The sequence below is a fragment of the Podarcis cretensis genome (genome assembly GCF_951804945.1).
Source record: "Podarcis cretensis genome assembly, chromosome: 17".
Taxonomy (NCBI): Eukaryota; Metazoa; Chordata; class Lepidosauria; order Squamata; family Lacertidae; genus Podarcis; species Podarcis cretensis.
In genome coordinates, this window is record NC_137187.1 from 16,795,544 (window position 1) to 16,811,501 (window position 15,958).

The 15,958-nt window shown below is 43.0% G+C and overlaps 1 protein-coding gene across 5 annotated transcripts in view; it reads right to left on the bottom strand.

The window, feature by feature from the left end:
* Window positions 1–541: 541 nt before the first annotated feature.
* The window catches only part of LINGO2 (leucine rich repeat and Ig domain containing 2), a 350,487-nt gene continuing 335,070 nt past the window's right edge, over window positions 542–15,958 (bottom strand). For all 5 annotated transcript variants that reach the window (XM_079959457.1, XM_079959461.1, XM_079959459.1 and 2 more), the window contains one exon: window positions 542–4,121. In XM_079959457.1, the coding sequence (XP_079815583.1) occupies window positions 2,265–4,085 (1,821 nt within the window). In that variant the 5' untranslated portion in view covers window positions 4,086–4,121 and the 3' untranslated portion in view covers window positions 542–2,264. The remainder of the gene's footprint in view (window positions 4,122–15,958) is intronic.

A 15,958-nucleotide genomic window follows, 5' to 3' on the forward strand; every position in this document is an offset into this window, starting at 1 on the left:
GATTTTGGGGGAGGATATTGTTATTTTATAGATGTGTTTCATGAAATTGATAAATCTTTTCTGTAACTTCCTAATCCTGTTGGACTCCAACTCACACAATTTGCAGACAGCATGGCCAATGGCCAGGGATGATGGAAGCTGTAGTCCAGCAACATCGAAAGGGCTAGAGGTCCTCCACCTCTGTACTAGAAAGTTGGGATGGTCAACAAGAATCAGATTCTCCACCGCCTCAGTTGGTCATACCAGCATCATATCACATTGCAATAGCAGTCCAACTCCCACAGCCCCTTTTGCAAGATCTCGAGAGGAGAAACAACAACAGCACTAGCAATTTTACCACACACATAACTATTCCCAGTCCGCAGTCCTCTCCTGCCCACAATGTATTCACTCTCATCATGGGTAAAGGCAAGACAACCGAAGTACAAAAATAGCAACAAGGAACAGTTAACGCAATCATTGAAATTATAAAGAACCGAGTGATAGACATTCATGGATTTTTGCTTTTACCTTTAGGACAGCCAGTTCACACAGTAATATAGTGCCATGAAGATGTGACAGGTGTGTCTGTTTCACAGCAGTTTTCAAGATGCGGGGAGTTCTTTTTCGAAGCATTATGGTCACAGAACTCCCTGCATAGTATAACTTTGCCTACCACCAGTTCCCAATTTATTCTTTTCCACCAGGGCTTTTCTTCATAGATGGCAGCCATTTTCAGATCTGATGATTCTCAGGAGCACCTGTATCTCACTGGAGCCATCTTACTGCTTATATAATCGATTAAAATGTATGCCAAAACCACAACCACCTTTCCACATTATGTGCATTTTTCGTCTTGTGTTGTATAACTGGCATACAAATTACCGTGAGGTATTAAAAACACACACAAGAAATGCTCTTAAAATACACTGGGTTTTCTTATATTTAATGTATGACATATCTTTTGCAAGCAAGCTCTTTGCTCTTACACCATCCTGGAGTCTGAAATGGTGCCTCTAGGGTTTTGTTCTTCACACGATCAGGCTGCCAGGGGTCATTTCTGTGAGAATAATAATAATAAAAAAAACAGCAGCAAAGGACTGTATAGATTAGCCCAGTGTTTCTTGTAAATACAAAATGGACAGTGGCTTGAAGTTTGGCAGTAATTTGGCCTTGTGGAAGCTATTGAGTGGGGAAGGGCTTTTGTTGAGTGGCATTCTCATCCATAAATAAAACTCTGATGGCACTTCACTGGAAATATGGCAGAATGCATTAACCTGGTTCTTTATCCCAGCACACTGACATCTTAACAATGGATAAGAAATTAAAACAGAGGGGTGAGTGGGGGGAAAGAACGGTCATCCAGTTAATTTGCCAGTGTTGGTGCCAACCATGACTAGAAAGTTGGACCTTGGACTCTTACAGTAAACGGGTCCAACCTGATCTCACAGATACTTTAAAAAAATATTCCATTCTATATCAAAAGTAGGCACATGCCTTTCTTTCCATAAAGAGAAGAGCAAGGGGGACACAGTAAATTCTGCCTGCCTCAACAGTTTCTCTCTGGTCTTTGATGTAACGTTAGGCACAAGCCACAGCATCTTTCATTGGTGACTACAGAGGTCTGATTTGGGAATTTGGCTGTAGTTATGGAACAAGTGACATCACACTTGGGTCACTTACTGTGGAAGGAACAAAAACGTCTCATTTGTATTGCTTTAAAATGTACACAGTTAAATATGTATATTAAAAAAAAAATACAGTAATACATTAATCTTTGTGGTGTCGAATCAACTAGAAGGTATGTATGATGCGAGGATTTAGCAAATGATATCTATAGATACAAATTTCACTGCAGAGTTATGTTGTAGACAAACGTCTCTCTCTCTCTCTCTTAAATATGTAAATCCTACACTGTAGGGTTTTTTTCCCTTTATTTTTTTATTTTTGTAGTGGTAGAAAATGTTTTGAACACTTGTCCGTGAACATGAGCCGACAGTTTGTTACTGAGATCCTCAGAATGGCAAAAAATTTGCAATGCAAACAATTAGTACTGTATGCCAACTCTGCAAAAAAGCCCTAACACACACACACGCAGCCTCAAAACAAGAGGCTTTGCTGTACAACCTCAGATAGTCTTCCTGGTTTCCATGTACCGTTTGACACCGCGACGGCCGAGAGCCTCTAGCATGGCAATTCCTAGATACCAAGCTTGTTGGATTGGTCAGAATGCCACAGGAGACGGGGGCAGGGGAAGAATTAATAATTCTAGCAGCACACAACCATCAAATCATTTTCATATTGAACCTGCGTGGTCCCGGGACCTCCCCTTCCACAACCGCACCATTGTTCTTACGGGGGACGTACTCAAGGTCAATGTTGGTTTTATGCTTGCCTTTCCCTCGGCTCCACACAAAAAGTAGTAAGAAACAAAATAAAACCACCCCGAGGAATGTGAAGCAGCCCATGGCTGTCGACACCAGTATTGTCTTAAGGTCCAGGGAAAATGTATTCATATTGGTTCCATTGGAACTGGTGTCATTGGAATCTGTCATGTACATAGGAGTCCTGTTGGCATAAAGGAAACGATCCGAGGCAAACCCTTTGACGGTTAGGGTGGCTGACAAGGTGTCGTTCCCAGCAGCGTTGCTGGCCACACAAACATAGATCCCGCTGTCTTGATCTTGGGCAAACCGGATCTCCAGGGTGCCATCTCCCAGCACCGTAGCTCTCCCATTCGATTTGGCGGTGACCAGTCTCCGTCGCGGCGTCAGCCAGGCAACGGTGGGCTGAGGGTCGCCATCTGCACTGCACTGTAGCTGCACCGTTTGGCCTTCCTCGATCACCAGGTATTGCAACTTCTTGTCGCGTATCCTGGGCTTCTTGCAGGTGAAGTAGAAAGAAAGGGCGGTGCTGTGGAAGTCTTTGAAGGGCCTCTCTTTGACGCTGTCTGGGCCGGCGCACATTGGCTGCTGGCCCCCAAACTGCAGCGTGGGCTGCCTTTGTAAAATCCAAAGCAAGCGGCAGTCGCAAGCCAGTGGGTTGTTGCTTATGCAGAGGATTTCCAGGGCTTTGGTGGAGTGGAACACGTTCTCTTCGATGGTTTCCAGCAGGTTTTGGGACACATTAAGAACCCGGAGGAACCGGAGTCCTTGGAATGCGTGGGGTTCGATGGTACGCAACTGGGCCCCAACTATGTGGAGCTCTTGGAGGCGCACCACATCGGCAAGCATGTCTGACTCAATGGTGCTGATGGGGTTGTAGGAGAGATTCAGGTGGGTCAAGTAAACCAGGTGCTTCAGGGCAGAATAAGGGACAGTGGACAGGTTAGTATTGGTGATGGAGAGGGAAGTGAGGTTCAAGCCATATAGGCTGTTGATAGGGATCATGTCCAGCATAGGCCAATAGTCTATTTCTAGGTTTTTCAGGTGGAACAATCTCTTGAAGGCATATGCAGGCAGAAGGTTAATATTGAGATGTCTCAGGTGTAGACTGATGAGGTTGTGAAGGTGAGAAAGGGCTTCTGTTGGTACAGCTGTTAGGTTGCATTTTTCCAGAGTTAGCTGCTCCAAACTGAGCAGTCCGCTGAAGGCCCTGTGAGAGATATAAACCAGATCGTTATCCCCAACCTCGAGGGACTTGAGGTTGTGCAGATCCTGGAACATGTAGTCCAGCAGAATGACAATCTTGTTCTCACTGATATCTAGCTTTGTTAAGTTTGACAGCCCGGTGAAGACCCCTAAAGGGACCAGCTTCAGACGGTTCCCTTTCAGCCGCAAGGAGCGCAAGTTAAACAGATTGTTAAAGGCTCCAGGCTCGACGTTGGCAACGATGTTGTCGCTGAGATCTATCTCCTCCAGCAGAGGGAAAGCTGTGAACTCCTCCGGGTTGACACTTTTCAGCCTGTTCTTGCTAAGATCCAGGATTTTCGTCTCAATGGGGATGCCCTCGGGGATGGCAATCAGGCGCCTCCGGTGACAGCTGACAGACTTGTTCTGTGCTGAGCACTCACAGCGGGCCGGGCAGCCTATGGTGGAGCCCATGAAAATTAGCAACACAGCCAGACCTAGAAATGGCTGCCAGCATGATATGGCTGTGTGAAGCATGACTCCACTGATGTTGTCTAATCCTCCGTCACAGGCCTGCCAAGACAGAGAGAAGAAAACAAGAGAGTTAGCTTAGTTTAAGGAGAGTCTCACGCTAAGGCAAATCCCATTCATTTTCAGTTAAACCACCAGCAACAAAGCTTATGAACCTGTTTTCCCAAGCACATACACCCAGTTTTCCTTTGTTCTCTTTTATTTATTCCCCCAATTTTATTTATTTATTTTGTTTAAGTAAGTAGTACAGAGAAATAAAACAATAACAAAAAAGAAAAAAAGTTTGAAAACAATCAAAAACATTGAAAGCAAATATTACATACTTATATAATACTCTCCCCCCACAACCGCAGCTTCCCTCCGCCACAATTCAACTTCTTTGAATCTCTATTTCCACCTTTATCTTTGCATTCTCCAAATGTATCATTCTTTGTATTTCTTTTATCTCTTCTCTTTTCCAAAGCATACATATACTTTACATTTTTATTCTAGGCATAATGTTTAATATGGGTAAAAGATTGGATTATACTGGAGAAAACTAACATAATGTTTAATAAACATTATTTAGAACAAGTATAAATTATTTACTCCCTTGTTCTCTTTTAATGGCAATGGCACCCACTCGAGAGGTGCCGGATCTGAGTTCTGTCGAGTTGCAGCTGAAAAAAAAAGCCCTGGTTTTCCTGAAGGGATGCACCTAAATATTGGTTCTTCCATTTTCTCCACAACTGATGTCTGAACTGAACATGTGGACCAGAAAAGCCTTACATGGTCAGGTGACCTCCAAATCTTATTGAGACTTCCATCTCTCATCAGGCTCAGCCAGGATGGCCAATGATCAGGAATGATGGGAGTTGTAGTCAAGTACCAAGCAGGGGAAAGGTTTAACAGTAGTAGTTTAACAGGGAAATTCATTTTGCGAAGCGCCTCCAAAACGGAAAACCCTTTCGTCTAGTGGGTTTTCCGTCTTGCGAGGCGTTCATCTTGCGGGGCACCACTGTAAAAGATCACAAGGAAATCTAGCACGCGATTCAATCAATATTTGTCACTTAAAAGAATCCAGTTGACTTTAGGGCTACCATAATAGGATCACTGCATTGGCAAATGCTTACAAATACATTTTATGCAGGTATCATGTCGTGTGGGTAGCAGGTAGCAAGGGTATCATGAGGTCATCAGCCAATTTTTGCAAGCACATGGGATAGAATAGTCTAGCATAAGGAGAGAGAGAGGGTTATAAATGGGGGTGGGAGAAAGAGAGAAAATGAAAGCTAAGTGAGTGAGTACTTCTGACCCAATGAGCTCCAGTTGTGTTGACTGAAGATGAAGCTTTTGAGAACTGTCTCAACAACGCTGCCCATTTCATTGGGGAAACTTTGTCCTGGACTGGCCTGGAAAGGTGTAGGACTCACTTCTGCCTGAAACTTGGGTGGACTTGCCATCTCCCTTTGCCCAAAGGGTAACTTTGGTTGCAGTGAGCCATCTTTGAAGGACAATTGTATCCCATTATGGTGTAAACTGCCTCTCATAACTGCGGGAACATGCCTCAACCTTGACTTGTCCAGCTGTTTGATTCTCCTCCTGGGCATCTTCTAAGACGAGGCTAATAATGTGTGGCAGGTTGTGTGGTGGCACTCTGATCTAGCCTGGGAACGCGAATGAAGCCTCCTCTTTGTTATGTGACCCTGTGAGATTTCAACACTGTCTGAGAAGAACAGACTGCTGAGACTCATTTAAGCCCCCCTTCCTTTCTTCAGCTAAAGCTTTGGAAGCCAAAGAATTGCTACCGGTGTCCAGCTGTGTCAAAAACTCACCAAGCTAAACTTCACTTCATTAGGAATTAAGTTACCACTGAAAACCTATCAGGCCCTGTGATTTGGGGCTTCTGATGAAAGGAGCTTTCAGCCACTCTGATCATTACTTTCAGAACGCAGCCTGAGAGGGGAGCGCTTTCGTACTGATATTCCTTCCGTGCAGGGAATTCATTTCCTATCTCATCCATCTAATATATGAAGCCGAAAGTAAACAGGTTCAGAGGAAGACGAGCACACCCCACCCCCTGGAGTGCTCATTTTAGTTGCAAAAGTGTGAAAAGCTTGACTGCAGACTTCCGGGTTAGCGCGATCGGCTAATGGCGGATTCCCTCCGAGCTCCGGAGGGAATCGGCTCTGCTGAAGACGGGTCCTACCGTGCCGGCGACGCGGGGACCCTCAGAAACTGCAGGCGCGGAAGCCTGCGGACTTGGTGACTCGGTGGGCACCTTTAAGCGCCCTCCCTGACCCACGAAGAGCCTTTTTAAAGGCTACGGAGAGGGTACGGGGAGCGGCGTGGTGCTGAGAGTAGACCGCTACTTCAGTGGAGCGAAGCCGCGTGCCATGGCTGGACAGCGCTGACTTTTTCCCCAAAATTCGGACTGGAAACAAATAACCCGTGAGTAGAATGGAATTTGGACTTTAAAATCTATATCTTTGAATTTGGTACAACCGGGGGATGTGCTAAAGGGAAGTCCGCACCCCCCTATCTACAAACGATCTAAAGCAAGGATCGGTGGACTAAGGTGGAGAGTACTGTTTTTGGTGTTAGATAAAAAATATTTCCATGAGTTTGACAGAAGAAGTCTTTGTGATGGAGAGAAAGTGAGGAGTTTTGGAAGCTTTTGTGTAAACCCCCCCCCTCCCAAACCCGGGAGCGTCCTGTGTGTGAGCCGGAGGAAAAAGAACAAGGAGTTTGACAGCTGTCAAAGGAGCTGTCAAATGGGCGGCTAAAATTTAAGAACTTTGTTATTTAATAACTTTCTGAACTAAAAGTGTTGCTTTTGAACTGAGGTGGCTGGAAACAACGTAGTCATAAACAACAAAGTAACGGGCTGTTGGAAAAGGACTATCAAGCAACTGTAATCCCCCTAGGGGGAACTAGAGACATTACAATGGCTGCAGAGGGAAAATTACTGGTAGAGATAGAAAGAATGTTTTTTCTCGTGGGAATCCTGCAAGAGCAGAGTACGGCTATGAACAAAGAACTTATGACCTTGAATTCCAAAACAAACGACTCTGCTGAATGCATAAAGGATTTGCCTGATAAGGAATCTGCAGCTGAACCAGAAAAAACTTTTTTGGAACCGGTGGAGAGAAAAGAAGGAATGGAAAAAGTGCAGGAAAATATCAATCAGAAGCCCATATTGTCAGGAAATAAAGAAGAAGATCTTTGGATTACAAATCTGCGAAAGATGAGAAAGATGAAGGAGGAAGTCCCGGGAGCACTTGGAATATTGGAATTCAAAAGAGTAAAGAAATATAATTGGGACTTCCTCCTTGAGTATGGGAGATCAACTGACTTTTTGCAGCAACTGCTATTAAGTATCTTGGATGGAAGAAAATATGATGTGACTGAGATAGAATTCCTTCGAGACCTGAGGACCAACAAAAAAGGGCTACCAACAAAATCGGCAGAGAGAGACTGACAGAGACTTGAAGGCCTCTGATGTGAGGAATCCGGGCTAGGATAATTGCTTGGGAAGGGATGGAAACTGGGGTAGGGAGGGAGGGGAGAACAGAATTTCAAAATTTTATGATTTTTGTATTTGGCCATTATGACATATAATTAACAAAAATACAAAGGGAGAAATTCGTGGAAGGGTAATTAGGTCGACCTTAGAAAAAAAAAAGATTTGATGTTTAAAAGAGAATTGGATAAATTAAATTTGGATAAGTAAAAAGGATTAAGTTTAAAAATAACAATAATATGTTAAAGATGGGAGATAAGAACTTGCTGAACTAATTTTTGGAATTGGGATGTATGAAGAGGGGGTGGGGGGAAGTCAGGGAAAGGGGGTAATGAAAATAAGTTTAAAAATATATATGTTTTGTTTTTGTTTTTGTTTTTGTTTTATAAAATGTGAAAACCTAATAAAAATTTTATAAAAAAAAGAAAAAGAAAGTAAACAGGTTCAGAGGAAGACGAGCACACCCCACCCCCTGGAGCGCTCATTTTAGTTGCAAAAGTGTGAAAAGCTTGACTGCAGATATCTACAGTACATTACACCACCGCCAACAAAAGAACTCTCCTAAGTAGTGTGAAGTTGATGATAAAAGATGACAGGAGGGAGTTCTTTACTGTAGCTAGTTTGGGTTAAAAGCGGGGAATTAATGCTTACCCTGGTTCCTAACAGTAATGAGCACAGGCTTGCAACCAAGAAAATGGATAATTGGGGCTGTAATCCTAACCCTGCTTACACAGGAGTAAGTCCCCTCTGAATTCAGTAGGACTTATCTCTGCATAGATGTAGTTAGGGTTACTCTGTAAAAGGGTTTTTTGAGGGTTATAACCAACTAAATCATTGCATGCACAGAACTGTGAGGACACTGGAATGTCTCACACTTCTCTCCCTGTGCCCCTTCAAATCTGCTCTGGATTTTCCCTAAATGCAGGGGTGTATTGAGGTCAGGGGAGACAGAAGGGAAGATGCATTGTGCTTGTGGAAGTCAGATTCGACTACCGTATTTTTCGCTCTATAGGATGCACCTTGTTTTAGAGGGGGAGAACAAGGAAAAAAATCTCCCCCTCTCTGTGCAACTCCCCTTCAGTGAAGCGGCAGGAGAAACGGAGCCCCTTCCATTTCTCCTCCCTTAGCTGAAGGGGCACCAACCCTTCAGTGAAGGCAACCCGAAGCCGCGGGAGTGCTCCCACTGCACTTCAGAGGCTTCACGTTGCTATCGCTGAAGCCAAGGAGCCTGCTTTTGCTCCATAAGACGCACACACATTTCCCCTTAATTTTTGGAGGGGGAAATGTGCGTCTTATAGAGCGAAAAATACGGTAAGTCTGATTCTACTTAGTCCTTTATGGGATTGTGGTAAGGAGATCTATGTGGAGCACTAAATATAGAACCTGCCGCACATTAGACCTCCCCCACAAACTCATGGATTGGAAAAAGGGGAGGCAACAGAGAGCAAAAGTATCAGCAGCACCTCTTCTAGGTGGTAACAATTTATCCCATGCCTTGTGGCAGAGATGGGGATTTGATAACTATTTTCAAGTGCATGAATTTGTCTTAAGGAATATAGGGATCACTGGTTCTTCGTGACTGTTGGCATCAAGATGAATTTTTATTATTAAAACACCCTATCAGTTCTACTTGCAACTCAAAAAGTTGGCTTGCCTGTTGGTTTCATGAATTTTGTATACCGCTTGGTAATTAAAAACCTCAGTGTGGTTTAGGGTAGATGTTAGAAACAGCTTTCTTCTTAAGCATACATGATGGGAACCAAGAGTACATGATGGAATCTTCATCACCAGAAGTCTCTTAACAGAAGGTTAAGAAACAGTTTGTTGAGTCAGTTTAGGGGAATTTCATTCTTGAGGGAAAAGGATTCAATAGAGGCACAGAGACCTTCTCCAGCACAGTTCATCTATCAAGTGCATCACCTCAATCCTTGATCACTTATTGATGACTCATGGATGAATGAATGAATTTCCTCCACTCAAAAGTACTGCATAGGAGGGATTCTGAAGATACAGGAGATGTGTCCATTGATGGACTGTGGCAATTTAAACTGCATGGACACAGAAGATCCTGACTAGCTTTCTACTAGTTTTGAATCTAAGGAGACCATGTAAAGGAGGAAAGGTTTACCCGGTCCATTAATAATTGTAGCTTCAGGTGAGATCCTACTTAGGGCAGAGCACTCAAATTTATGACTGCCCCTCCACAAGCTCCAACTCTAGGTTTGGGGGCAGAGGGGTGTGATTTCATCTGTCCCATTTTCCAGGCCAACATAACAACAACTTCCTATTTTTCTTTTTCTTTTAAAGAAAAAGCAAAAGAAGAATTGGATTGATTTCTCTACTTTTATCCTCAGCATGAATGCTGGGTACAGTATACAGTCCTGCTCATCGAGGGAAACTGTATTGTTGGGATCTATGAACACATAAAAAGACTGCTTGCATGTTTCCTTTATGAGTATCAGTTATTTTTACAATTATAAGTCAGTGTGGGAAACAGCTGGAGATGGAATACAGGATTTAATAAAAGCATTTAATGTGAAATTCCTAGCGCTGCAGAATCTTTTGTCTCTCCTTGTTTCTCCTGCTGACCATCTCAATCGCAGTTGGGTGCCCCATCCCATCCCATTTCTGTGTTGTTAAGAGAGATGGCTACTGTCCCCCACAAACTGACTGGTGCAAGTACATAAAATGTAAGGAGAAGATCCTAAACCCTCTTTGTAAAAACTTTACAACATAATGCCATAGGATATATACTCTCATTTTGACTGCTGTTCAATATTTCATTGTTTGGTTTTGCAGAGATATTGAGAATCGTTTCAGCTCCTCTGTCTACATAGGCATTATTTTTATACTGAACCTCAGTGTGGGAAACAGCAGGAGTCGGAATACGGGAAATGTGTACTAGCAATGACTATTTTGTTTGTTCTTTGTTGCTGCACTAATTAACACCATTTGAATAAATTAACTGGAAAAACCACAAACCAGTAGGAGGCCTGAGAATACAGTTTTTAAAAAGCAAATGGATCAGAGTGGGAGGTTTGGGGAAATATTGGCTGCAGGTAAAAAGTTGAGAAAGGAACAACCTGTGGCACTTACGAATAGGAGGGGCTGGTTGGTGTTGGCAGGAAAGGAGAAGTTAGAATGTGGAAGATGGCAGATTTATGGCTGGGGGCAGAACACTGAAATAAACTATTAATAAAATAAAAATAAAAAGCAGAGATATGCACAGACCTTTGGCCCATGCACATGCAAGTATTGGAGTCTCAGCTTCAGGATCTGTCCTTCCAGTGAGCACTCAGGGCTGATTTCCTTCAGAATGGATAGGTTTAATCTTCTTGCAGTCCATGGGACTCTCAAGAGTCTCTTCCAGCACCATATTTCAAAAGCATCAATTCTTCGGCGATCAGCCTTCTTTATGGTCCAGCTCTCAATTAATTAATTAATTAATTATTATTAAGTAATAGCTACCATAACCCAATAGCCCTGGAAAGACTGAGGTTAAATAGAGTTGTTATTTCTCTGCATGACTGTTTGTATAGCACCATGAATGGGAGATGACACAGATGAGCTCCTAAGCTACCTGCTGTTGAACAGGGGAAAGACCAAATAAATATATCGATGCTGAATATGAATTTTTTTTGAGATACATGAGAGTAATTATGTTATATTTAAAATATGAACGTCCAAAGAAAATGTGGACATGCAAAATTGTCATTTGTAGCCAATGGCTACTGCTTATGCTGGTTATTTGCATCCTCCTGGTTCAGAGGCAATATCACTCATACCCAACACCATTGCCTTCATGTTCTGCTTTTGCATATCCGTTGGCTACTGTAGAAAACAGGATGCTGGAGTAGATGGACCTTTGGTTTGATCCAGCAATGGAGTCCTCATATTATTAAGTACACATTGGGGCTGGTCCCAGGAATGATCTCTATGCCTGAATACCTTCAATGAAATACTTTACGGCTAACCTGGATGCTTTTTGTGCATCCCTACGGCAATATAACACAAACATTTTGAATTCGGGACCACCCATGTAGACTTGCTGTACCTTCCAGGATCTGTTGGATTTGCAACCAACATAGGTCTGGCATATTAATGTGCTTGCGTCTCACTGTGAAAAGCGAGGATCTCCATGTGTCCTACTTTATAAGGGGCAGTCCTCTATTAGAAGATGTCCAGTCCAAGTCAAAATTAGAAATAAAGAGTTACAGGAAGGGGGATCAGGGCCATTAAAGTTTCCCAACAACATTTAACATTTAATACCTGGATAGCAGTCTGAGTAGGCATACAGGTGAAATGTGTTGCATTTCTATTTATATTTTAATAATTATTTATACATTTGCATATATACATTTTTTGTCAGTCTGTGTCCCTTTCTGTCCTTTATTCAGCACCCCAAGATTTGGCCAAATCCTACCCTATCCTATTATAGTGTGCGTGTGTGTATTTGCAATTCTGAATTACTTATTTTCAGGAAAGTTTTTTTCTCCCCTTTAATAGATCTGCAGGGAAATATGTGTACATTAAGAGGTATGCTCTATTGGTTTGCCTGTGTTACAGGCTAGTAGGAAGGGTGTACATTAACGTTTATAGATGCTATGATTTGCCAAACCGTTAAAAATAAAGGCTAAGTTCTACCACGGAGGGCAATTTTAGTTTAGGGCATTTGAAGTTGAAGCAAATTAAAAGCAATAAATCACCTCTAATGCTAAGGCAGGCATTTTAGCACTTACGAAAGTCATTCTGCTTATGAACATTTAGCAAGACTATTACAGGGAAGCAATGACTCCTAGAAGATATATATGTGAAACAGTGCCACATACCCATGCATGGTTGATTTTGGTTGGTTGGGGGAAAAGAAAATGAAGCAGTACATAAGAACATAGGAAACTGCCTTATAGTGAGCCAGATCAGGGGTCCAGTAATATTGTCCACATTGATTGGCAATGACTATTCAGCGTTTCAGACAAGGGTCTCTCCTAGCCTACCCAGACACATTCTCTCCCTGAAATCCTTATGAGGAGCAGCTGAAAGAGCTGGGCATGTTTAGCCTGGAAAAGGGGAGATTGAGAGGAGCTAGAATAGCCATCTTCAACTATCTCAAGGGATGTCACACGGGAGAGGGAGCAAGCTTGTTTTCTCCTGCTCTGGAGAGTAGGACTTGAACCAATGGCCTCAAGTTACAAGAAAGGAGATTCCAACTAAACATCAGGAAGAACTTAATAAATAAATTGTTTAGTAGCACCTTAGAGACCAAAAAAATTGTTTAGTAGCACCTTAGAGACCAACTAAGTTTGTTCTGGGTATAAGCTTTCGTGTGCATGCACACTTCTTCAGATACACTGAAACAGAAGTCACCAGACCCTTTTATATAGTGGGATTGTGGGGTGGGTTTTTTCTCAGAAGCGCAGTAGGAGATGGGTGATTGATTCAATGGGTTTGGTAAACCTGTTGATGACTGTTAACGACTGCAATTAGTACTACAGGAAAAAGCAAGGGATAGTATGCAGATGACCAAAAATAGCTTTAGCATATGTAATGGGACAAGAATCCAATATCTCTATTCAGACCAGGTCTCTCCATAGTTTTCAGTTTAGTAATAAGTTGTAATTCAGCAACTTCTCTTTCAAGTCTATTTCTGAAATTCTTTTGTAATAAGATAGGCTTTGAGATCCTGTATTGAATGTCCTGGGAGATTGAAGTGTTCTCCTACTGGCTACTTTGTCTTGTGATTCCTGATGTCAGATTTATGTCCATTTATCCTTTGGCATAGGGTTTGGCCTGTTTGTCCAATACAGAGAGCTAAGGGGCACTGCTGGCATTTGATGGCATACACAATGTTAGAAGATGAGCAATTAAATAGGCCTGAGATGGCATGTTTGATGTTGTTGGATCCAGTGATGGTGTTGTCTGGGTGTATGTGACATTACATATGCTAAAGCTGTTTTTGGTCATCTGCATACTATCCCTTGCTTTTTCCTGTAGGACTAATTGCAGTTGTTAACAGTCATCAACAGGTTTACCATAGCCACTGAATCAATCACCCATCTCCTACTACACTCCTGAGAAAAACCCCACCCCACCCTCCCACTATATATAAGGGTCTGGTGACTTCTGTTTCAGTGTATCTGAAGAAGCGTGCATGCACATGAAAGCTTATACCCAGCACAAACTTAGTTGGTCTCTAAGGTGCTACTGGACAATTTTTTATTTTTATTTTTCGACTGCATCAGACCAACACGGCTACCTACCTGAATCTAGAACTTTCTGGCAGTAAGAGCTGTTCAATAGTGGAATTTTCTCCCTGGCAGGTGGTGGGCTCTCCTTCCTTCAGAGGTTTTTAAGCAGAGGTTGGGCGGCCATTTGTCATGGATGCTTTAGCTAAGATTCCTGCATTGCAGGGGGTTGGGCTAGATGACCCTTGGGGTCCCTTCCAACTCTACAATTCTACGATTCTACGAATAAATGAAATGGCTGCAGTAACTCCCTTCAGTTTTAAAAACGGCTTTGTTATGTGGCATGGCTGGGCTGGTGTTTGAGAAATGCAAAGCTGCACAGGGCCTGCAAAACCCGTGTGACTTTTTTTGGATTCTGGCCATCAATCCCATCAGTTATGTGGATTCTCTCCCCCCCCCCAAACCTGGACAAGCATGTTAGCAGCTGTTCTGTCAGTAAGTCTGTGTAGCAATTCTGTCAGTCAAGGCAAAACACACGCTCACTAGGGACACCCTTCCTTTGAACTGTCAAAGCAGAACCTCTTGTGTATTTCGCAGGAAGAAAGCTGTTGACCTCCCCTCTGGGCGCTGCTGACTGTATCACACTGGGGAAAGATGGAGAGCATGTGAAACTGTCACCATCCCATTTGTTTTCTGGTTCATGCATTAAGATCTGGCACAGCATTGCACATTTATGAAGTCCTTAACAGACTGCACAAATAGTTAACGGGCACAAAAGCATTTCTGAAATTATCTGTGGATGCTTGGAAGTTGAAGAATTTAAACGCCAGCTTGCTCACCTCCAGCAGACCTACAAATCACAGGGGCGCTTGAGCGATGGTTTCAGTGTCCTGATTGTTCCAAACTTGTGACCTACCGAACTGGATGCAACCCATCAGACATGCATTACGGCCTGGCAGGTGTTTAACAAGTTTCACTCCATATTTCACCATCTTTCTTTGACAGGCAGTAAAATGAGGAGATTTGTTGATGCCCTGGAGCAGATCACAACCCAAGGTTAGTGGGCTGGGTTTGGCTTGGCAGGTCACAAAGTTGTTCGGGCCTGCTTCAAATAAATTGCTTCTTCCCATTGGGTGAGTGCTTAGCTAACTGTGGAGCTGGAGTACACAAATGAGGTCAATCAATTGCTATACCCTTTTACATTGGCAGGATTCCCCCTTAAAGGGGGTGGAGGTCCTTAATTTGTTTAGTTCTAAAAATGCTGAACAACATAGCTCCCATTTTCCTTTTGGCTATCCTGAAACTGCCCCAAATTGATTTTTTTTTTATGCTTTCCTTTTTCTCAACATTCCCAGTGCTGGAGTTGTTGATAAGAATTCAAATGGGACTTGGGCCTCTGTAGGGACCTTCAGAGGATATTATAAAAATAACAACTTAAAAGAAGAAGAGTTTGGATTTGATATCCTGCTTTATCACTACCTGAAGGAGTCTCAAAGCAGCTAACATTCTCTTTTCCCTTCCTCCCCCACAACAAACACTCTGTGAGGTGAGTGGAGCTGAGAGACTTCAAAGAAGTGTGACTAGCCCAAGGTCACCCAGCAGCTGCATGTGGAGGAGCAGAGACACGAACCCAGTTCACCAGATTACGAGTCTACTGCTCTTAACCACTACACCACACTGGCTCTCCTGGCTCTAAAAGACCAAGATCAGCTGAATCCAGACTCTCAAAACCTGGCAGATCTTGGGTTTGGATTGCACTGTAAGTGCATTTAGTTGAATGTGCTTTGAAGTCTCCTTGTGGCTGTGAGGTTTCCTGATTTTCCTAGAGTCACAGGATTGTACAGTGGTACCTTGAGTTGCAATAACCTCAGGTTACAAACACTTCGGGTTACAGACTCTGCTAACCCAGAAGTAGTACCTCAGGTTAATAATTTTACCTCAGGATGAGAACAGAAATTGTGCAGCGGTAGCAGGAGGCCCCATTAGCTAAAGTAGTACCTCAGGTTAAGAATGGTTTCAGGTTAAGACCGGACCTCCGGAACGTATTAAATTCATAACCAGAGGTACCACTGTATAGTTGAAAGGGACCTCAACTAGGGCCAAGGCCTTTTTGGCTTCGGCCCCAGCCTGGTGGAATATAACCACATGTCTGTCACAGACTGGCATCCAAAAAAGGACATTACTTCCAGAAGTCA